The sequence below is a fragment of the Scyliorhinus torazame genome, chromosome 9 (genome assembly GCF_047496885.1).
Source record: "Scyliorhinus torazame isolate Kashiwa2021f chromosome 9, sScyTor2.1, whole genome shotgun sequence".
NCBI classification, from domain to species: domain Eukaryota; kingdom Metazoa; phylum Chordata; class Chondrichthyes; order Carcharhiniformes; family Scyliorhinidae; genus Scyliorhinus; species Scyliorhinus torazame.
The window spans coordinates 47,553,006-47,577,391 of record NC_092715.1 but is presented as its reverse complement, the minus strand read 5'-3'; the positions used below and the strand labels follow the sequence as shown (position 1 = coordinate 47,577,391).

At 49.8% G+C, this 24,386-nt stretch overlaps 1 protein-coding gene across 2 annotated transcripts in view; it reads left to right on the top strand.

The window, feature by feature from the left end:
* LOC140429170 (deoxycytidylate deaminase-like) overlaps positions 1-24,386 on the top strand; it is an 89,071-nt gene that overhangs the window by 47,299 nt on the left and 17,386 nt on the right. For both annotated transcript variants that reach the window (XM_072515836.1, XM_072515835.1), the window contains exon 4: positions 3,551-3,667. In XM_072515836.1, coding sequence (XP_072371937.1) covers positions 3,551-3,667 — 117 coding nt within the window. The remainder of the gene's footprint in view (positions 1-3,550; positions 3,668-24,386) is intronic.

Genomic DNA, 24,386 nt, shown 5'->3' with positions numbered 1-24,386 from the left:
ATTCAATCCCTCTGTTAATGAACGCTAGCACACCATAGGCCTTCTTCACAGCTCTATCCACTTGAGTGGCAACTTTCAAAGATGTATGAACATAGACTCCAAGATCTCTCTGCTCCTCCACATTGCCAAGAACTCTACCGTTAACCCTGTATTCCGCATTCATATTTGTCCTTCCAAAATGGACAACCTCACACTTTTCAGGATTAAACTCCATCTGCCACTTTTCAGCCCAGCTCTGCATCCTATCTATGTCTCTTTGCAGCTGCCAACAGCCCTCCTCACTATCCACAACTCCACCAATCTTCGTATCGTCTGCAAATTTACTGACCCACCCTTCAACTCCCTCATCCAAGTCATTAATGAAAAGCACAAACAGCAGAGGACCCAGAACTGATAAAGATAGATAGTTTTTTGAAGAATAAAGGGATTAAGGGTTATGGTGTTCGGGCCGGAAAGTGGAGCTGAGTCCACAAAAGATCAGCCATGATCTCATTGAATGGTGGAGCAGGCTCGAGGGGCCAGGTGGCCTACTCCTGCTCCTAGTTCTTATGTTCTTATGATCCCTGCGGTACGCCACTGGTAACTGGGATCCAGGCTGAATATTTGCCATCCACCACCACTCTCTGACTTCTATCAGTTAGCCAGTTCGTTATCCAACTGGCCAAATTTCCCACTATCCCATGCCTCCTTACTTTCTGCATAAGCCTACCATGGGGAACCTTATCAAATGCCTTACTAAAATCCATGTACACTACATCCACTGCTTTACTTTCATCCACATGCTTGGTCACCTCCTCAAAGAATTAAAGATAATTTGGATATTCCAAAAGCATTATATACAGTGCCATATAACAGGCTTGCAAGCAAAATTCTAGCTCATGGAATAAAAGGGAAAGTAGGCACTTGGATAAGAAATTGGCTGAGTGATAGGAAGCAAAGTAGTGATGAATAATTGTTTTTCAAATTGGAGGAAGGTTCGTAGTGGAATTCCCCGGGGGACAGTGTTGGGACCCCTGCTCTTCCGGATATATATTAATGACTAAGACTATGGTGTTTAGGCCACGATTTCAAAATTTATGGATGATATGAAGATTGGAAACATTGTCAACTGTGATTTTGCAACGTCAGAAGTACGCAGACCTGTTGATGGATTGGGCAGGGAATGGCAGATGAAGTTAAATGTAAAGAAGTGTGAGATAATATGGAGAGACAGTATAAAATAAAGGGAGAAACTCTAAAGCAGATCCAGGAACGGAGGGACCTCAGTGTAGATGTCCAAAGTAATTGAAGATGGCAGAGCATATTGAGAGAGCAGTTAATAAAGCATGTTTTATCTGAGACTTTATTAACGGGGGCACAGTACAGCCGTAAGGAGGTCAGGTTGAACTTGTATATGACACTATTTAGGCCTCACCTGGAGTACTGCGTCCAGCTCTGGGTGCCTCACCTGTAATACTGCGTCCAGTTCTGGGCACCTCACCTGGAGTACTGCGTCCAGTTCTGGGCGACTCACCTGGAGTACTGCGTCCAGTTCTGGGCGCCTCACCTGGAGTACAGCGTCCAGTTCTGGGCGCCTCACCTGGAGTACAGCGTCCAGTTCTGGGCACCTCACCTGGAGTACTGCGTCCAGTTCTGGGCACCTCACCTGGAGTACTGCGTCCAGTTCTGGGCACCTCACCTGGAGTACTGCGTCCAGTTCTGGGCACCTCACCTGGAGTACTGCGTCCAGTTCTGGGCACCTCACCTGGAGTACTGCGTCCAGTTCTGGGCACCTCACCTGGAGTATTGTGTCCAGTTCTGGGCACCTCACCTGGAGTACTGCGTCCAGTTCTGGGCACCTCAGCTGGAGTACTGCATCCAGTTCTGGGCGCCTCACCTGGAGTATTGTGTCCAGTTCTGGGCGCCTCACCTGGAGTACTGCGTCCAGTTCTGGGCACCTCACCTGGAGTACTGCGTCCAGTTCTGGGCACCTCACCTGGAGTACTGCGTCCAGTTCTGGGCACCTCACCTGGAGTACTGCGTCCAGTTCTGGGCACCTCACCTGGAGTACTGCGTCCAGTTCTGGGCGCCTCACCTGGATTACTGTGTCCATTTCTGGGCGCCTCACCTGGAGTACTGCGTCCAATTCTGGATGCCTCACCTGGAGTACTGCGTCCAGTTCTGGGCACCTCATCTGGAGTACTGCGTCCAGTTCTGGGCACCTCATCTGGAGTACTGCGTCCAATTCTGGATGCCTCACCTGGAGTACTGCGTCCAGTTCAGGGTACCTCATCTGGAGTACTGCGTCCAGTTCTGGGCACCTCATCTGGAGTACTGCGTCCAGTTCTGGGCACCTCATCTGGAGTACTGCGTCCAGTTCTGGGCACCTCATCTGGAGTACTGCGTCCAGTTCTGGGCACCTCACTTGGAGTACTGCGTCCAGTTCTGGGTACCATGCTTGAGGAAGGACGTGAAGGCATTGGCGAGAGTGCAGAGGAGATTCACAAGAATGATTCCAGGGATAAAGAACTGTAGCTATGAGGATGGATTGGAGGGACTGGGACTTTTTCCTTGCAGTAAAGCAGTCGGAGAGGAGACTTGATAGAGGTATTCAAGAACCTGCGGGGTATGGACAGGGTAAACAGTAAGAAACTATTCCCGCTCCAGAGAGCATCACGAACTAGACGGCACAAAAATATTTGATAAAAGGAGGAAAGTGAAGTGAGGAAACATTTTTCCACTCAGTGGGTGGCTGGAGTCTGGAACAAAGGTCCTGAGAGGACGGTGGAGGCAGGTTTGATTGACGCATTCAAAAAGGAATTGGATTGTTGTCTGAAAAGAGAATGTGCAAGGTCACGGGGATAAGGCAAGATAGAACCCGTTCCTCTCATCACATGCACTTTCCAGCATGTGGTCCCCAGATACTGGGGAGTCCAGTCCTGACTGACTCTTACTTTCAACCCAAGATTTAAGGCACTGTGGTTGATTGTATTGTGTACCTAGTGTCAGAGAGCCAGTGCAGATTTGATGGCCCGAATGGTCTCCTTCTGCATTGTAGAAATTCTGTGATTCATGAATACTTTTGGCTGATCATGCGTTTTGCTAGTTGCCCGTGTGGTAACAATGTGTTTTGTCCATCATAAGGAAGGACAAGCAGCCTGCTGAAAAATATGTTTTAAGACATAAACTGAGATGATAAAGCGTTCATACACTGGGACCAATAGTCCCAAATGTCCGGAAGAAACTTTTGGCGACCACATCGAATTGTTTCCAAGCAGTTGCCTTGCTACGTAAATGATGGAACAAATCATCTGCTCACTGAAAAGCAGGATGGAAAATGGGATTTTGTTTTCAAGTTGTCTTCTTTTGCAGTTTATACTGTTATCTGAGCCCCTTGCTCTCTAGCAAGAATGTAAGGAGCTGGTTGTTTAATCCCAGCTCTGACAGAAATCCCTCCCCTTCAAAGGTTGTGTGGAAGCACAAGGCCAGCTGAGGATTAATTGGAGTTCTGGCTGCTTTGCTTATGCATCTTATTTTTAATTCTCTCATGACTTTTTATTCTCTCCTCTAGTTTGTCATGCAGAATTAAATGCGATTCTGAACAAGAACTCTGCTGACGTTAAGGGATGCACGATGTATGTGGCCTTGTTCCCCTGTAATGAATGTGCTAAACTCATCATCCAGTCAGGTAAGGCTTTGCAATTGCTCCACTTTCAATTTGCTGCGTTTATATACCAGCGTGTAGCTCAGTTTCTCATTACAGAGCAAGTATTTTTTTAAACTGGTACCCTTTGGTCAAAATTAATCATACAATCAGTTGCGCAAAAATTATCCCTTGCTGTCACTGAGCAATGTCGGGTTCCCAGTGACTAATTGCTCCTTGCGCAATTCTTAACATGGTTTTAATTTAAATCAGCAACCTTCTAAACCATGGACTGCCAAAATAAGAACTCAAGCCGTGCGCATAATTAGTGTCAGGTACTTGTCCTTCAAAGATCCTGAGCACACGTTCGAAAGATTAATGGAGAAACTATATTTGGAAACTGATTCCATTGGCAGATTACCATTTTCTGCTCCATTAAGGATGTTTAGTGAAGCAGCTAAGATATGGTCACTTACCCCACCCCATCCATTATCATCACCTCATCCTGAAAGTGTTGGGTTGTTGTTGGGGTTGGACTTACCTTGGTCACTGACCCAACCAGCCATTCGTAACACATGAACCTTGACTTGTGATTGATCCAGGGTTATTAAATTATGGTGCACATCAACAGTTGAGCCTGATCCTCTTGTCGCATGCACTTTCCAGCACCTGGTCACAAGATAGTGGGGACGGAACCCTGACTGACCCCATTTCTTTTAATCCATGGTTTAAGGGCACTGTGCTTCATTCTCCTGCACCTACTGTCAGCCTGGCTATGGTTGGCTGAGTGGTTTGCAGTCCAGGCATCAAAGCAGCAGCTTCCCTGGTTTGAAATGGCCTTGTGTTTTGCCAGGTGGCGCAGTTCACCCACTGTACCATTTGGAACTAAATTGTGGGCATTCAAAAGTACAACCCATGTGTCGGATGTTATCCATTTTTTCATTCACTGGGTAAATTATGGCCCACTACACTTCCAGTGGGGAGCCGCACTTGAAGGATAAAGAATAGGCCCTCTGGCCTTACAGCCTTATCTCCATTCAAACCTTCGAAACTTTCTGTCTGCAGGGAGTGCGGCATCAGTGAATCTGAACGTGCTCTGCAGTTCCGAAGCTAATTTATTGAGATGAAATGGTATTAGAAGTTTGAAGGATCCGTGGCATTTACAGATGGCTGTGAACTGATGTTGGATCAGGATTTGCAGAGATAATGATTGAGGCTATTAATCTACTGCCGCATCCACATTGTTCAGCTATATGCCCAAGTGTCAGAGCAATTTACATCTAACAAGCAGGCTTCCATAAAAGTAAACGGCTAATATATTTGCTTAAATGTCTCTTGCAATGTCTTAACTGTTAAGGATATAAGTAGCTGAACCATAAAAGCAATGAGCTCAATCCCCAGTCTGTGCTGTCTTAGTTCATCTCAATAGGGGGTAGTGCCAGGGATATTTTAATTAGCATCGGCCTCGGAATTAGGAGACTGTTAATCAGGGTTCCCTTTCTCAGTTTGTTGTGCAGAAAATCTGTTTGCGAGTATGTGTGTGGATATTGGCTTAGACAGGGTTAGGTTATGACATCCTGCATGGTCTGATGAAGACAGGTGGACTGGAGAGAGATTTTCTAAAATTCATTTTTACAAGATGCGAGCTTCGCTGGTTAGGCCAGAATGTGTTGCCCATCCTTAATTGCCATTGAGAGGTGGTGGTGAGCTACCTTCTTGAACCTGTGTCCTTGTGGTGTAGGCACACCCATTGTGCTGTTAGGGGGGAAGTTCCAGGATTCTGACCCGGCGACAGTAAAGGAACGGCACTGTATTTCCAAGTCAGGATGGTGAGTGACTTGCAGGTGGTGGTGTTCCCATGTATCTGCTGCCCTTGTCCTCCTAGATCGTACTGGTCGTGGGTTTGGAACTAAGGAGTTGCCGAAGGGGCCTTGGTAAGTTCCTGCCGTGCATCTTAGTAGATGGTGCGCACTGCAGTTACTGTGTGCCGTGGTGGAGGGAGTGAATGTTTGTGGAAGGACTGACAATCAAGCAGGCAACTTTGTCCTGGAAGGTGTCGAGCTTCTTGAGTGTTGTTGGAGCTGCACTCATCCAGGCAAGTGGGGAATATTCCATCACAATCCTGTCTTGTGCCTTGTAGGTAGTGGACTGGCTTAGTGGAGTCTGGAGGGGAGTTACTCATCACAGGGTTCCGATCTAATTATTCGTATCTATTTATTCTGTTTACCTATGAGATGTTATCCTCTTAATACTTAGATTAATGACAAGTTAACCACTTACCTCTCAAATTGTTTTTAAAAAAATATATTTATTAAAGTTTTTCAACACAATTTTTCTCCCTTACAAATAATAATCCCCCCCCCCCCCCTCGTAACAAAAAAAAATGAGAAATCGCGCAGAGCAAGATATATACATGGCAAAATGATATATTTACACCGCTTTGTACACTGGCCCTCACTCGTACGTGCCAGTTTCCCCAACCCTTCATGTTATCTCTTGCTCATCCACTCTCCCAGGCAGTCCCCCCTTTCTCTCTCTCTCTCTCTCTCTCTCTCTCTCTCTCTTTCCCCCCCCCCCCACCAAGGTTGCTGCTGCTGCTGACCGACCTTCCTCTAACGCTCTGCGAGATAGTCTAGGAACGGTTGCCACTGCCTGTAGAACCCCTGCGCAGACCCTCTCAAGGCGAACTTAATCCTCTCCAACTTTATGAACCCAGCCATATCATTTAACCAGGCTGGGGGGCTTCGCCTCCTTCCACATTAGCACCCCAGTCTTGACCCCGACTTTCACTCTCCAGAACCCCTCCAGTGCCGGGCATGACCAAAACATATGGACATGGTTCGCCGGGCTCCCTGAGCACCTTCCACATCTGTCCTCTACCCCAAAGAACCTACTCAACCTCGCCCCTGTCAAGTGCGCTCTGTGGACCACCTTAAATTGTATCAGGCTGAGCCTGGCACACGAGGAGGAGGAATTAACCCTACCTAGGGCATCAGCCCACAGACCTTCCTGGATCTCCTCCCCCAGCTCCTCCTCCCATTTACCCTTCAACTCTTCTACCCTTCTACCAGCGCTTCCCCCTCTTCTTTCAACTCCTGGTGTATTTCCAACACCTTGCCCTCCCCGACCCATACAGCCGAGATCACCCTATCTTGAACTTCTTGTGCCGGGAGCAACGGGAATTCCCTCACCTGTCGCCTCACAAAGGCCCTCACCTGCATATATCTAAAGGCATTTTCCGGGGGTAACTCGAACTTCTCCTCCAGTGCCCCTAGGCTCGCAAACGTCCCGTCGATGAACAGGTCCCCCATTCTTCCAATCCCCGCCCGATGCCTGCTCTGCTCGTCCATCTTCCCCGGGACAAACCGGTGGTTACCCCTGATCGGGGACCACACCGATGCTCCCATTGCACCCCGGTGCCGTCTCCACTGGCCCCAGATCCTTAGCGTTGCCGCCACCACCCGGCTCGTGGTATACTCTGTCGGCGAGAGCGGCAGCAGTGCCGTCACCAACGCCCCCAGGCTCGTTCCTTTACAGGACGCCATCTCCATCCTCTTCCATGCCGCCCCCTCTCCCTCCATAACCCACTTGCGGATTATCGCCACATTTGCTGCCCAGTAGTCGCTCCCCAGGTTTGGCAGCGCCAACCCTCCTCGGTCCCTACTGCGTTCCAGGAACCCTCTCCTTACTCTCGGGGTCTTATTCGCCCACACAAACCCCATAATACGCCTGCCTACTCTCTTAAAAAAGGCCTTAGTGATCACGATGGGAAGGCACTGAAACACAAACAGAAACCTCGGAAGGACCACCATTTTGACCGACTGCACTCTACCTGCCAGCGAGAGCGGTAACATGTCCCATCTTTTGAAATCCTCCTCCATTTGCTCCACCAACCTCGTCAGATTCAGTTTATGTAGGGTCTCCTGGCTATCTGGATCCCCAGATACCGAAAGCTCCCCTCCGCCCTCCTCAGCGGTAGGTCCCCTTTCCCTCTTTCTTGGTCCCCCGCCTGTAATACAAAGAGCTCACTCTTCCCTACATTGAGCTTATAGCCCGAAAACTCCCTTAGAGTCTGCATGACCTCCACCATCCCCTCCATTGGATCCGTCACGTACAGCAACAGGTCATCCGCATATAGCGACACCCGATGCTCTTCTCCCCCTCGGACCACCCCCCTCCATTTATTAGACTCCCTCAATGACATGGCCAAGGGTTCGATCGCCAATGCAAACAACAGGGGGGACAGGGGGCACCCCTGCCTCGTCCCTCGGTACAGTCGAAAGTACTCCGACCTCCGTCGGTTCGTCACTACACTCGCCATCGGGGCTCTGTAAAGGAGCTTAACCCAATTGATAAACCCTACCCCGAACCCAAACCTACGCAGCACCTCCCAGAGGTACTCCCACTCTACTCGGTCAAAGGCCTTCTCAGCGTCCATAGTTGCCACTATCTCCGCCTCTCCCTCCTCCGATGGCATCATTATCACGTTTAAGAGCCGCCGCACATTGGTGTTTAGTTGCCTGCCCTTTACAAATCCCGTCTGGTCCTCGTGGATTACCCCCGGGACACAGTCCTCGATCCTCGTGGCCAGCACTTTTGCCAGCAACTTTGCATCCACATTGAGGAGCGGGATCGGCCTGTACGATCCACATTGCAGTGGGTCCTTGTCCCGCTTTAGGATCTAAGAAATTGTCCCTTCCGACATTGTCGGGGGCAGGGTCCCCTCCTCTCTTGCTTCATTAAAGGTCCTCACCAGTAGCGGGGCCAACAGGTCTGCGTACTTCCTGTAAAACTCCACCGGGTATCCGTCCGGTCCTGGGGTCTTCCCCGCCTGCATGCTCCCCAAACCTTTGCTTAGTTCCTCCAACCCAATTGGTGCCCCCAAACCAGCCACCTCTTGCTCCTCCACCATCGGGAATCTCAGTTGGTCTAGGAATCGTCTCATCCCTTCTTCCCCCGCTGGGGGCTGGGATCTGTACAGCTCTTCATAAAAGGCCTTGAATACCTCGTTTATTTTCGTCGCACTCCGAACCGTGGCTCCCCTTCCATCTTTGACTCCCCCTATTTCCCTCGCTGCCATCCTCTTACGGAGCTGGTGTGCCAGCATCCGACTAGCCTTTTCCCCATACTCGCAGGTCGCCCCCTGCGCTTTCCTCCACTTGGCCTCCGCCTTCCCTGTGGTCAACAGGTCAAACTCCGTCTGGAGCCGTCATCTTTCCCCAAGTAATTTTTCCTCCGGGACTTCTGCGTATCTCCTGTCCACTCTCAAAATCTCCCCCACTGACCTCTCCCTTTCCATACCCTCTGTCTTCTCCCTATGAGCCCTAATGGAAATTAGCTCCCCCCTGATCACCGCCTTCAACGCCTCCCATACCACCCCCACCCGCACCTCCCCGTTGTCGTTGGCCTCCAAGTACCTTTCGATACACCCCTTCAACTTCCCACACACCACCTCGTCCGCCAGCAGTCCCACATCCAGCCGCCACAATGGGCGTTGGTCCCTCTCCTCTCCCAGCTCCAGTTCCATGCAGTGCGGGGCATGGTCCGAAACGGCTATAGCCGAATACTCCGTCCCCTCCACCCTCGGGATGAGCGTCCTACCCAGAACAAAGAAATCTATCCGGGAGTAGGCTTTGTGTACATGGGAGAAGAAAGAAAATTCCCTGGCCTGCGGCCTTGCAACCGCCATGGGTCCACTCCCCCCATCTGATCCATAAACCCCCTAAGCACCTTGGCCGCCGCCGGCCTCTTTCCAGTCCTTGATTTGGAGCGGTCCAGTGCTGGATCCAACACGGTATTGAAGTCCCCTCCCATTATCAGGCCTCCTATCTCCAGGTCCGGAATGCGCCCCAACATGCGCTTCATGAATCCTGCATCATCCCAGTTCGGGGCGTATACGTTTACCACCACCACCCACGTCCCTTGCAGCCTACCGCTCACCATTACATATCGCCCTCCATTGTCCGCTACAATAGTCTTGGCCTCAAATGACACCCGCTTTCCCACCAATATTGCCACCCCTCTATTCTTCGCGTCCAGTCCCGAGTGGAATACCTGTCCTACCCATCCCTTTCTTAACCTGACCTGGTCCGCCACCTTCAGGTGTGTCTCTTGGAGCATGGCCACGTCCGCCTTCAGTCCCTTTAAGTGCGCGAACACTCGAGCCCTCTTCACCGGCCCATTCAGGCCCCTCACATTCCACGTTATCAGCCGGATTGGAGGGGCTCTCACCCCCACCCCCCACGCCCTGCCGACTAGCCATCTCCTTTTCTGGGCCAGTCCCGTGTCCACGCCTCCCTCACCCTCCAGTCCCCCAGACGGGGACCCCCGACCACCTCTTCTGTGACCCATTCCCTTTCGGCCAGTGCAGCAGCAACCCCCCCCCACCTTCCCCCCCCTCCCCTCCCCCCGCTAGACCCCTGTCTAGCTTTTTTGCTCCCCCCATGTCACTCCCGTAAGTCAGCTGACGCCTGCTGACCCCGGCTTCCCCCGCCATCCCATTGACCTCCCCGCGTGGGAGTCTCCCAATCCATATGCATTCCTTCGTTCCCCTTCCCGCCTTTCCAAAGCCCGCTCCGCCCCCTCTGGCGCAGCTCATGTCGCAGCCTTGTCTCTCTCCCCCAGCCCATGTAACATTTCCTGCGCGTGATTGACCCCCTATATACAACAACCATCACACATCAAACCCCAAAACATCCCCCCCCACCCTCACAAACCCTCAGTTAGAGTCAACTTTTCGGCTTGTACAAAGGTCCACGCCTCTTCAGGCGTTTCAAAGTAATAGTGTTGGCCCTTGTATGTGACCCACAGTCGCGCTGGCTGCAGTATTCCGAATTTCACTTCTTTCCGGTACAACGCCGCTTTGGCCCGGTTGAAACCCACTCTCCGCTTTGCAACCTCCGTGCTCCAGTCCAGGTATATTCGGATCTCTGCATTGTCCCACTTACTGCTCCGCTCCTTCTTGGCCCATCTCAGGACCCACTCTCTGTCCGTGAACCGGTGGAACCTCACCACCATCGCCCTTGGCGGCTCATTTGCCTGGGGCTTCTTCGCCAGCACCCGATGTGCCCTGTCCAACTCCAGCGGCCTCGAAGGGGCCTTCGTGCCCATCATCGCCTCGAGCAGCGTGCTCTCGTATGCCCCGGCATCAGCCCCCTCCACTCCCTCAGGGAGACCCACGATTCGCAGATTCTTTCTCCTCGACTGTTCTCCAGGTCGTCGAGTCTTCCCGCCCACCTCTTGTGTAGCGCCTCGTTCTGCTCCACTCTCACTGCCAGGCCCACGAGCTTGTCCTCATTCTGACTGACTCTTTTCTGTACCTCCTGGATCTTAGCTTCGTGGGCCTTCTAGGTGATCCCGAGTCCTTCAATTGCCGAAAGCATAGGCGGCAACATCTCCTTGCGCATCTCCTCGCGCTGCTCCTCGAAGCAGCGCTTGATGAACTCCTGCAGCTCCCCTTTGTCCCTGGCCGCCACCATTTTGTTTTCTTTCCCTCGCTTCTCCCGTTGCTCCAGTGCCGCTCCTTTGGCCGTTACACTTCTGGTCCGTTTCATAGATGTTGGCGGGGGACCTCTCTCTTCCCTTCCCCACGGGCTGCGTCAATAAAAAAAAGTTCCGTTGGGGCTCCTCTAACGAGCCCGAAAGTCCGTGGTAGCGGGAGCTGCCGAATCGTGTGGCTTAGCTCCGCATAGCCGCAACCGGAAGTCGAAAAGGAATCCTTTTGGCAGTGTTCTCTTCACCAGTCTGCCCCAAAAAGTCTATGGAAACTCCTGAAAAAGGTCTGAGAGTCGGTTCCAGACGGGAGCTGCCGAATGCGCGACCTACTCCTCCATGGCCGCCACCGGAAGCCTCGTCCCTGCTTCTTCAATGGTCTTGGTAGATCTTTTCACAGTTGTTCCCTCTGCTGCTAGAATTCACCTTTGATAGAGTCAAGTCAGATTGCAGCTTTAAGCTTGCCCTTCCCCCGCCTGCATGCTGGAAGAGGCCTTTGTCTATTCCTGCAGCTGAAGCCAAATCTTTTACTGTTTCTGCCGGGTCTGGTAGCCAAAAGACATAACATTCCTGGGGGACACTGTCAGGGGAATGCTGCAGTCTTCTTCCCACTCCGGGAAATGTCAAACAAATGCCGTGGGGGCCCTGTAAAAGAGCCCAAAAGTCCGTTCCAAGCGCGAGCTACCGAATATGCGACCTAGCTCTGCATAGCCGCACCCGGAAGTCACCTCTCAAATTGTTTAAATACCGCTGTGGACCTCCCAGTAAGTTCTGCTGAAGTGGAGGCTAAACTCCAGATATATTCAGGAGGCATTTAGTTCCTGTGATGGAGCTGGCGACCAGGAATATTGTGGATGTCTATGGATGGATGAATGAGACAAATGGGGTGACTGGCTTCTCTCATTTGCCCTGGTTGTGCATCTGAGGCTGGCGGGCTGTGGGTGAAACCTTGCGTAGTGAAAATATCTAACCACTACCACAGTTGGTTAGGCAGCTGGGAACATGCCAAGGGTCTGATACATTCCTGCCTAGGAGCAGGGATGGAATCCTGTTGGGAGACATTAACAGGCAACGTAGTTCCGGTCAGGGCACAGAGTGAACAGCAGCCCGTAGGGAGCAGATGGAGCGGAGGGCCGTCTCCATGCAGCTGAAGGTCTGCCGTTTGCTCCGAGCTGCTAAGCGTTGGGACTCACTGAGGCCCGGACCGAGCAGTTGCTGGCAGCAGCGTGGCTGAAAAGCTGGGACCGTGCCTGTGTTTAAACTCTGGAGTGTGGCCTGGCCAATACGGGGGGTGGGGGGAAGGGGGAGCGCAAGTCTCCGTAGGAGAAGCTAATCTGAAAAAGAAGATTAAGCCAGAGCTTGGAGCAAATTCGCGAGTGAGCTGGAATAGTGTGCCTTTCGAGTTAAGATTGTACCTGTGGAACCCGGGTGGAGTAGAGCTGCTGTCGACTAGCTGTTTGAAAGAGAAATCCCTTTATCGGGAGTAATTTTTGTGACTCTGACATTGGTTGGATTGCCGGGATAATTGGCTGACCTGTCTTGGTTGTGTCAGCTATTGAATGTGCAGTTTGTGGTGTGTTTGACCACAGTTGGCCTGCTAATTACCTCAAGTAAATATATGTCTGTGTATAGGATAGAGCATAGAATGTTTGCTTTGTTGACTTTTGTACAGTAAAATTTTTTCAGTTCGTTTGAAACATGGAATCTTGAAGCTTTATTCTTTTAGTGAGTAACTGAGCATTCAAATTTCACCTGCTTTAGCAAAAACAATTATTGGCCCCCTAACTGGATTGTAGCAAATTTTTGAGGTCCCATCTGGAGCCCTAACCAGATTTAGAAGTCTGGTCTGGGATTTTAACATTCGGCCTAGTTAAGTTTCAATTGGGAAGCAAACAAATGATTGCAATGGACACACGCTAGTGCAGTTTCCCAGCCCCTAATCCCAGTTCAGATGCTGCTTTATTTGATACTTTCCATGATTCTTTTGGATTTAGTCGCATGCCTTTCATTTCTGTATACCTTGTTTTGAAAAAAGAAACAGAAGATGGAACACTGTCTGTGGACAGTGAAAGGTCACGAGGAAGCCATCGGATATTATTGCATGTGCGCTGCTGAAAGATGGGAGATAGAGTGTGAATCAATAAATAACACAGGCGTTGAGATGCTTGCTCTGACCCTGTGTATTCAGGGGAGTGTGAAGTGAGCAGCATTTCCACTGCTCAGCCACTGTACCTGTGATCAGCACAGTTGTCTCTCGGGGAGAGATGCCAAGAACAGTGAATGTAGTTTTAAAAAGCAATTGCACATCAACTGTGTGAGGCAAAACTGTATTTGTCAGCAAAATATTTTCTTTCTCGCGTAACAGTTATAGGATCAAAAATAAACGAGTACATTTAAAAGCAATTCTTTTTAACCAGCCATTTCACATAATATGTGGGCCGGGATTCCCGCTCCCATTTTCATTCGCCGGGTTAACCGACGGGAGCAGAACATCTCACGAGGTGAAGTTAAAGCATGACGCCATGGTCCATACATTAACATCACCGGTCTCTGCGCCCGAATCGTCATCACCACCACCCTCCGCCCAACCCTGTAAGAAAGCCCCTCGAGTTCCGTGTGAGGGCAGACCGGCATAAAATCCATCTGGTCTCCCAAGGTGTGAACCTGGCGACCTGACCTCCCAGAAGAGCTCAGGGAAGTGCATTGCTCAGTGGAGATCCCCTAGCTGCCACACTCCGGCACCTGTTCGGGTACACTGAGGAAGTATTCAGAATGTCCAATTCACCTAACAAGCACGTCTTTTGGGACTTGTGGGAGAAAAGCGGAGCACCCAGAGGAAACCCAAGCAGACACTGGAGAACGTGCAGACTCCACACAGACAGTGACATAAACCGGGAATCGAACCCGGGTCCCTGACGCTGTGAAGCATCAGTGTTACCCATCTTTAAAGCCATCTTTGAAGGCCACCCCAATGCACAAAGGTCTTTGCTGCTTTTTATTTTTTACTGTGTCCCAAACGACACAGTGGAAAAAGCCGTCATTAGTGGTGGTGGCTTCAACGCCACTTTTCTCACCTGCTGTCTGCCTTTGCTAAATTAAGGAAAAATTGTACCCGTGGGAGGGTTTCTCCGCTCTTGCCCACTAAAATCGGGTATCCCAATCAAGCGCAGAATCCTGCGTGACCCAAAAACGGGATTGCACCGGGTGGCTGATCCATCCCCAATCATCGGTCCCGCCTCTGGCCATAGAATTCTTGCAGTGCAGAAGGAGACCATTCAGCTCAACAAGTTGAGTCGGAAACATTAGGGACCTTCAAGCAGCTATTGGATAGGTACATGGATTACGGTAAAATTATATAGTGTAGATTTATTTGTTCTTAAGGGCAGCACTGTAGCATTGTGGATAGCACAATTTCTTCACGGCGCCAGGGTCCCAGGCTCGATTCCGGCTTGGGTCACTGTCTGTGCGGAGTCTGCATATCCTCCCCGTGTCTGCGTGCGTTTCCTCCGGGTGCTCCGGTTCCCTCCCACAGTCCAAAGATGTGCAGGTTAGGTGGATTGGCCATGATAAATTGCCCTTAGTGTCCAAAATTGCCCTTGGTGTTGGGTGGAGGTGTTGAGTTTGGGTTGGGTGCTCTTTACAAGAGCTGGTGCAGACTCAAAGGGCCGAATGGCCTCCTTCTGCACTGTAAATTCAATGATAATCTATGATTAATCTAGGACAAAGGTTCGGCACAACATCGTGGGCCGAAGGGCCTGTTCTGTGCTGTATTTTCTATGTTCTATGTCCCTCTTGATAGAGCACCCTGTTCAAGCCTATTGGCCCGCCCAATCCCCGTAACCCATAACCCCACCTAACCTACCCGTCTTTGGATTCTTAAGGGGCAATTTAGCATGGCCATCCACTAACCAGCACTTCTTTGGACTGTGGGAGGAAACTGGAGCACCTGGAGGAAGTGCAAACTCCACACAAACAGTCACCCAAGGCCGGAATTGAACCCGGGTTCCTGCCGCTGTGAGGCAGCAGTGCTAGCCGCTATGCCACCAGTGCGGGCTTCCCGCTCCGCGCTGGCGGAAACATGCAAACAGTTCATATGCATTCATATGAATGTGCTTAACCTATTGGAAGCGCAAGTGCAATCCTGGGGTGCTGGTCTCAGAAAGGGGTCAAGGAGGTAAATCCATTGCTCATGTGCTCCTCTGCCGCTGCCAGGCTGCAGAGGAAGGGACCCCAAGAGTACTGGGTGACGGGTGAGCTCCTGCTGGAGGTAAGAGGTTGACCTGGGGACTTTTCCCCCGGGGGGGGGGGGGGGGGGCGGTCCTGTGTCTGAACTGCCCTTTCTAGCCCTGGGCAATCTGAAGATCACTCTTGACAGGTGATCTCAGGCAACCCTCTGTTCAAAACTTCTATCCTTGTCTGTGAACTGTTAAAAATTTGAAGTGACCTTCTCGCTTTAAACTGCTCTGCTTGACGGCTGATGAGCAATTCAGACAGTCCATTGAAGGTTCAAGTCAGGAAGCTGCAAGGATTTTCCTTTTCTCACATCTACTCCCTCAGCCCTATACTTTTAACACAGCTGCTTTTTGAAGAGTCTGAGCCTTCCTAAAAAGCCCACCGCACGTTCATTCAATTCCACAGCGCAGCACCTTTAACTAACCTTTGATTGACAATTTAATAGTTTAAACTCAGCTGCCAGGATATTTGTTTATTTATCTTTTCTTTCATCCTTGAATGCATCTGGAGTACACCCCATTGATCCTAACCTCTGGACTCTGGGATCATGGGGCCCATTCAAAATGATGGCCCGGGATCGAGCAGGGAGATTGGCCTGTTTTCCACTATGGGTAATTTAGCATAGCAGAGGGATGAGATTCCCACCTCAGCAAAGTTTCTAGTGTCAGCGGGACACAGTCCAGATTTTCTGCTGGCAGGAGCACTTTGTTCCAAAACCAGAGATTCGCACCCATGGTGTTGCCTTGGATAACACATATTACACAAATTGGATAGGAAGGACGCAGTTTGCTGCACACCCTATCCCCTTCCAATTCTCTTCCACGCTTTTCCTGAAGGTATTGTTTCAAGTTGGATTGTAAACACATAAAATGATGAGCAGAAGACCAGCTGGTCCATTAAACGTGCCCTACATTTATAATGACTGGAGCATCATGACCAGATCTTCCTCACCAACAGCCATGTAATCGACTGAGAGCTTTTTTAAAAGAAACTGCCAATAAAAGTGGGTGGAAAACTGTGACTGGTTCCACAGATGCCCACCTCCGATACCTGTTGCAGCAGAGTGTTGTCCATACTGGAGCCATGACAGTGACTGGCCACAGAGGTTTCCAGTCCTCTGAGCCAACTATGATTCAGTTGGTAGCAGCCTCACTTATCAAAGGTTGTTGGTTCAGGTCGCACTCTGATGACTTGAGCAGAAATTTAGGCTGGCATTCCAGCACAGTACTGAGGGAGTAGTGCTGCACTGCCTTCAGTGCCATCTTTCGATAGACGTTAGTTAAACTATATAAAAGATTCCATTGCATTACCACAAAGAGCAGTAGAGTTTCATAGATTATCATAGAATTTACAGTGCAGAAGGAGGCCATTCGGCCCATCGAGACTGCACCGGCTCTTGGTAAGAGCACCCTACCCAAAGTCAACACCTCCACCCTATCCACATAACCCAGTAACCCCACCCAATACTAAGGGCAATTTTGGACACTAAGGGCAATTTATCACGGCCAATCCACCTAACCTGCACATCTTTGGACTGTGGGAGGAAACCGGAGCACCCGGAGGAAACCCACGCACACACGGGGAGAATGTGCAGACTCCGCACAGACAGTGACCCAAGCCAGAATTGAACCTGGGACCCTGGAGCTGTGAAGCAATTGTGCTATCCACAATGCTACCGTGCTGCCCTAAAGTTATCCCAGGTGTCCTGGCCAACATCTCTTCCTCAGTTGACATCGCAATGCAGATGAGCTGGTCATTATTATATTGCCTTTAATGACTACTTGCTGTGTGCAAACTGTTTTCTGCCTTTCCTACATTGCCACAGTGACCACACCTCAAAAGTATTTCATTGGCTGTAATCCATCTTGGGGCGCACTGAGGTTATGAAAGGGTCTTTATCAATGCAAGTCTTTTTTCTTTATTATCACCACGCAAGTTTTCTATCAGGTGAAGGATAGTAACGAGAATTCGAAACCATGACTGGTCCTCACCCACTTTCACCCCTCCTCCCCTCAGCCCAGCTGAGACCAGCTAACTTTTAAAAAATAAATTTAGAGTACCGAATTAATTTTTTCCAATTAAGGGGCAATTTAGCTGGTTCAACGATTTCTCCCTGGGGATTCTCCTCCAGGCCATCCAGGAATGGTGGGATGTCCTCTTTCTTCAGGATGGAATCACCTGCCACCTGATCTTGACCGGCTAGGCGAACATCGCAAGGGAGGTCAGCGCCCAAGCCAAACAAAGAGGACTGCCCTGCAGTGCAGGAAAAGAATGCATGATCTGTTCACCTCCTGCAGGGTAACTTCTACTCACTCTACTCACACTCTCTTAAGGGCATCAGGAAGTCTAAGGGTTAGAGTCCACAGGGATGTCACACACGACCAGCAAATGAGACAGCAGCACTGATTGTCAGCCAGCTATTTTAACATAACTATCTCATGTAAGGTCTACACAAGCAACGTCTTCAGCCCTGACTAGGGAGGGCTCAGCACACATAGCAGGCATGCATACTTCTGAACTGCAGGATAAGATAGCCTGATAAAAGAGCGAGAGACAGCACTAGAGGGTGGGACCCTGAAGTTGTGGGACATCGCCACCTTGAGGAGGAGCCCGCTGAATTGGCTAGTGAGGACAGAGATCGATCCTGCACAGAAGGCGAGATCGGCCTATCCAACAATCCAGTAAGGATGCATCCAGCATACATCAGCAACATGCAGACACTGACTGTGAGTGATTGCCTAGTCAATCACTAATTTTCTCTTTATTCCAGGTAAGAGCAAGAAAAGGCGGAGGAAGAGGTCCAGCTAGCACCTCAACCCCCAAACCATCTTGGATGAAGTGGCTGAGATACATTTGCAGAACAGCCCTCACTGCATTTACCTGTACCGTCCACCAATGCAGGTACACACACCTCTGTGGCTCCTAGTTCTAGAGTAGGCATGGATTCACAATCTGGTGCTCATCGCACAGACCCGTGTCCACAGCAGGCAGAGGAAATGGAAGCCAAGGTCTCCGACGCTCAGAGGACTGCTGGAGACCAGGCTCCTGCAGAGTCCAAGTCCAATGATCAACCTCTGCAATTGACCCCCCAGAGAAATATTGGAGATGTAAAGATAGGCAGGGGAACTGCTGCCCAAATGATTCTGGGCAGCACTGCTCCAATGATTCTATGTCCTGTGTTCCAATCAAACAGAGTTGTCAGAGGCTGTCGCCAGACTCAAACGAAGGATGGAGGAATCTGTGCACGCTCTGTCTGATGTGGCTCAGCATGTGAGACACATTGAAGTCTCCATTGGAAGAGTGATGGTCGCATTGGAGATCCAGGTCCAACAGAGCACACAGTTTCTGCTGGAGATGCGCTCAGATTTACATTCCATTGCTCTAGCCATGGGTGCGTTCCAGTAGCGGCTAATCGAGAGGGGGCAGGAGCTCACTCCAGGTGCCCTTTCTCCTCAAGGAGTTAGCGAGGGGCACCCAAAGAGATGAGTGTCACCTGTACACCCCAGTGCCATCCACCCAAGGGTGCCCTGCTGCTCCAAATCTCCTCTGCCTGTGATGCCATCAATTCCAGAAGGTCAGATTGAGAAGGGTGCACTTGCCCTGGTACAGGGGACCCTGAGCAGGCTTGAATCCTCCAGACATGAGGCTTTCAGAGTAATCTCAGGCAACAGGCCAGAGCAGTGAGCAAGCTGTCGCCACCACTATCGCGGATGTTGGGCTGCACCAAAAGGTCGTGGTAGAGTTAGAAAGATTAAGAAGTTCTGAAAGCACAACGGTGGCATGGGTGTTCAATCCATGTGTATAAATATTACCTCGTATATATTTCACTTTTATCTCTCAAAGTCTCAATTGCTGAACGACTGATGCGATGCAATGTCCTGCATCGATGTCCTTCAGCTCCATGTAGTCTCACTCAGTCTCATCTCAATCCAGATCTGCGCTTCCAAGAAGGTGCTTCCAACGTGTGAATGTGCATGTAAGTCTTAGTGTGTGATTATCGTGATCCTGAAGTCCGTTCTCTGCATGTCGGCAGTCTAGTGAGCCACATTGTAATCTTTTCTCCCAGATGCACTTTGCAATTGGTCTTCATGTTATAACTTTAATTCCTTCCTGCCGTCTTATTTCATTGACACTTTTAAGGCTGAACAGTACTCCTTCATCAATTCCCATAAGGGGATCAGGGCTTATGGGGAGAAGGCAGGAGAATGGGAATGAGAAAATATCAACCATGATTGAATAGCGGAGCAGACTCGATGGGCCGAGTGGCCTAATTCTGCTCCTATGTCTTATGGTCTTATAATCACCATGCATGACAAGTTCCCATACTCGCCATGCATGACAAGTTCCCATACTCGCCATGCATGACTGGTTCCCATACTCGCCATGCATGACAATGAGCAATGGAAGTTGTCTTCGGTCATTGACATTTGAAATGTCTGCTCGATGGGAATGAGTGTGTGATGTCAGTGGTGTGTGCTCATCCTGATGATGCTGGCCAATGACCTCTGAGGATGCTGCTTTGCAATTGAATGGCTGCCTGTCACTGCTCGACAGAATCCCTATCTTAGGTTACATAACGCCAATCAATATTGATTTCATGACATGACTGTGCAATCAGTGTCTTGGGCTTCAGAGCAAATATTGACCTTTGTGATACAGGCAATGTGGAGGATTGTAATGGTATGAAAGTGATGCTCCGATACCTCTTCTGAGTGCTCATCAGTACCTATGAGGGGAATAATAAGTCATCATTGAATGCTGTGTCAAAACTGATTGGGCTGCGCCTCTCCAGATGCTTTGGCAATGGATTATGTAAACTTTGACAAAAAAAAAAAATTTAAAGTACCCAATTATTTTTTTCCAATTAAAGGGAAATTTAGCGTGGCCAATCCACCTACCCCACATATCTTCGGGTTGTGGGGGTGAGATCCAACCAGACATGGGAAGAATGCGTAAACTCCACACGGACAGTGACCCAGGGCCATGATCGAACTCAGGACCTCAGCGCTGTGAGGCAGCAGTGTTAACCACTGCATCACCGTGCCACCCTGAATTACGTAAACTTGGTAGACTTCTGACAACGGCGGAATGTGTTATTAATAATCACACGGTTTTACTGAATCATTCTGTGAGTATGATGCTCACGTCACTTGCAGGTTTGCGCGTTGCTGTAGTGTCACAGACCACTGCGTCCTGATGTTCATTGGCATCCTGGGGCTCAGTATCAAGAGGCTGCCTCTGTATTAATCATGCATGAGAGCTGCTGTTTGGAGAGATGGTGCTGTCCGGAAGTAGCTCTGTCTTCAGAAGAGCAAGCGATAACAAATGACAGATGCTGTCTCTTAGAGCTGCCTAGCTAAGTCCCTTTCACACTGGCATGAGTGCTTCAATGTGTGCAATAGCATTTCTGCCTCTTGAAGGCTGCCATGGCTAAAAGGATTGCACTGTGTGTAGTTACTTAAGGATGTGCGCTAGTCGAGTGCCTACCCCATTATACTCCCTATGGTGCTGCATCTTCCAAGGATAACCCCATCGTTAGGGTTTCAGGTGACTTATATTTCCATTGTTCCCATTTTGAGATTAATGATCTTTAGTGGGATGTTCAGGGTGAAATTCTTATTGTCTTCCCTGTATTGAGACATCAGGAGAACTGCGCTTGTAGCGGCTTGTCTTCACCTTATTCCTCCTGGAATCTTGTCGCTATAAGGTTACCACGATCACACCTTCTTCATCGTGCCTGTGCAATGGCATTCTCATTTAGCTTGTCTGAACCCTGACCTCCTCCAAATCATCTCCTTTAATATTCTCGTCTGAGGAAACGTACAACTCCTCCATGTGACAACTTATCCCCCCCCCCCCCCCCCCCCCCCCCCCCCCCCCCCCCCTCCCTCTACAGCATTAGAATCTGCAGGGCACAGCAAACTAAAATTATGTAATACACCCTCTTGTGTTGAGCACGGAACAGCCCTCCCTGATCGGTCCAAACATCTAAAATGTAATGTGCAACAGTGTATCTCTTCTCAGATGCACTCTGTGGAAGTATTAGCCACATCTTTGGGGGGTAGCCCTCATCATCGAAGAGCCAAGCGTCTGTGCCTAGAGCCCTCATAGATCTCTGGCACTGGCAAGTGACTCAAGATGTGAGTTCTGGGAGCTCCCAGGGTACCTAGCACAAATATGCATGCTCTTTTTGATGTGCAGAGTCAGAAGTCTTATAACACCAGGTTAAAGTCCAACAGGTTTGTTTCGAATCACTAGCTTTCGGAGCTCAGCTCCTTCCTCAGGTGAATCTTGGTGTGATCACAGATCAGCAGGACATGGAGAGAGTCAAATCTTTTTCTATTAATGAATTGCCCTGACTGTTGCCAGGCAGCGCTCATGGGCACGTGTGCAGTTGATGGTGCCCTGAACTTGCAGGAAGCCAGAGGGTGCAGTGAATCCCGCAGCTTGGCTTGCTTCATCCATGTTGAATTACACATAATGGTGAGCTTTATTGAAAAGAGCATCGTCCACCTCCCTTTTACATTTATGTGTGGCCAATTGTGAGATTCCAAAGAGGTCCCTGGTGGAGTCCTGGGAGGATCTGTTTGTTTAAAAAGTGGAGTGCGGGGGTAATCTTGAGAGCAACCAACATTGGATGGCCTTGAAGTCCATGTGGCGTCAGATCCTCTCGGAGAATGTGGCAGATATCAGCCACCACATACTCTTCAAGCGACACTGTCTTTTGGTCACCTCGAGGTATAAGCTGCGTCTTCTGTAGATCCTTGGTTGAGCCAAATGTCTTTGCCGATATGGTCCTCATCAGCATCTGGGTCTTACAGGTGCCCCGCTGGCTCTAGTTCCTAATGTGGCAGTATTCCCTAAGCTATACCAAACAGCAACGGGACCTCCTTTTCCTCACTCGCATCAAAGCTATCAAGAAGGCAGCCTTGACTGCAGCCTGCATTCTCCACTCCTCCTTGTATCTGTGAAGAATAGATTTGAAACATCATTACACCTTCCCCTTGAATCCTATCCGCCATCTCCAAGTCAGGAAACCATTCTGAAGCCTTTGGCCTTCCCTCACTTTAGACATGGCCTATCCAGGCCATCCCTTGCAGCTGAATCACATCCTGAATGTCCACAGGTGCCTGAGCACCTCCCTCTGACATGTTGGCACATTAACAAAGAGGCTCTTGTTCAGAGTGCATGCACCCATGTGCTGCAACCCTCAGCCTGTTGTCAACTTGCTTGCCTTCATTAACCTAAACACAAATCTAACGTTGTTCTAATGCCATGACTGTAAGCTCTATGCCCTGTAAACCAAGACCATTAAAAGGAGAATATTGAGGCTTGTAGTGTGCATGTAGCTGCACATGAGTGCGCACTGAGTAAAAGTGCTAAATTCCTTCAATGGCTAATTGACCCACGTAAACAATCTTGTTCTCCATGTCTAAATGTAATTGCTCCCAATTTTCAGATGACACAAAGTTGGGTAGGAGGGTGAGCTTTGAGGAGGATGCGGACACCTGGGTGTCCTTGTACACTAGTCGCTGACGGCAGTTGCAGCAGGCAGTAAAGAAGGCAAATGGTATGTTGGCCTTTATCGCGAGAGAATTCAAATAAAGGAGCACGGATGTCTTGCTGCAACTATACAGGGCATTGGTGAGACCACCCCTGGGATAGTGTGCGCAGATTTGGTCTCAAATATGCTATAGGGCGAGTGCAGAGAAGGTTTACCAGACTGATTCCTTGGATGGCGGGACTGAGGTATGAAGAGAGATTGTGTTGGTTAGGATTATATTTGCTGGAGTTCAGAAGAATGGGGGAGGATCTTATAGAAAGCTGTGAAATTCTAACAGGACTAGATGGGGTAGATGCAGGAAGGATGTTCCTGATCATAGAATCATAGAATTTCAGAGTCGCGCAGCGGAAGTGTGCTGGATCCATGGAATCATAGAATTTACATTGCAGAAGGAGGCCATTCAGCCCATCAAGTCTGCACCGGCCCTTGGAAAGAGCACCCCACTTAAGTCCTCCACCCTATCTCCATAATCCAGTAACACCACCCAATTCTTTTGGACACTTAAGGGCAACGTATCATGGCCAATCCACCTAACCTGCACATCTTTTGACTGTGGGAGGGAACCGGAGCACCCGGAGGAAACCCACGCAGACACTGGGAGAACGTGCAAACTCCATCCACAGACAGTGACCCAAGCCGGAATCGAACCTGGAGCCCCGGAGCTGTGAAGCAACTGTGCTAACCATTGTGCTACCCTGCTGCTGGTGGAGTGTCCAGAAGCAAAGGTCATAGTCTCAGGATACGGGATAAACTTTTTGGGACTGAGATGAAGGAAATCTCTTCACCCAAAGCCTGTGGAATTCACTGCCACAGAAAGCAGTTGAGGCCAAAACATTGTGGGCGGGATTCTCCGATGCGCCAGCTGCCGTGCGGCGCACCCCCATTGACAGCAGGATTCTCCGTTCTCGCAACCGGCCAATCAGTTTTCCCATTGTGGCCACCCCACACCGTCGGGAAACCCGCAGGTGCACTGCCGGCGAACCAGAGGATCCCGCCGACGGAGAATTCCGCAGTACATATTTTCAAGAAGGAGTTAGCTCTTGGGGCGAAGGGGATCAAAGGATATGGGAGGGAAGGTGGGATCAAGCAATTGAGTTTGCATGTTCAGCCATGATCATATTAAATGTCTTATTTTCTATGTTTCTATGTCTTGAGAACATAGTTATTCGGGTGTCACTTTAATCAGCCTAAAATTAGAGTTAAGAACTCTTTCTACACGCGTGAGGCCCCTCCCCTATCGATTTTATCAAATTTATTTTTCCAACTGCATCATTACTGTCGGTGAATTGGTGCTGCTAACTTTCCTGAGTGCCACCGATACCTTCCAACCTCCCAACTTCCTTTCTTTTTCCTGCTCTTTCCAAGGGCCAGTGCAGACTCAATGGGCCGAATGACCTCATTCTGCACTGTAAATTCTATGATTCTATTCCTCCCATCCTCCTTTCCAGTCATCACCTTATAATTCCCACCCCTCCT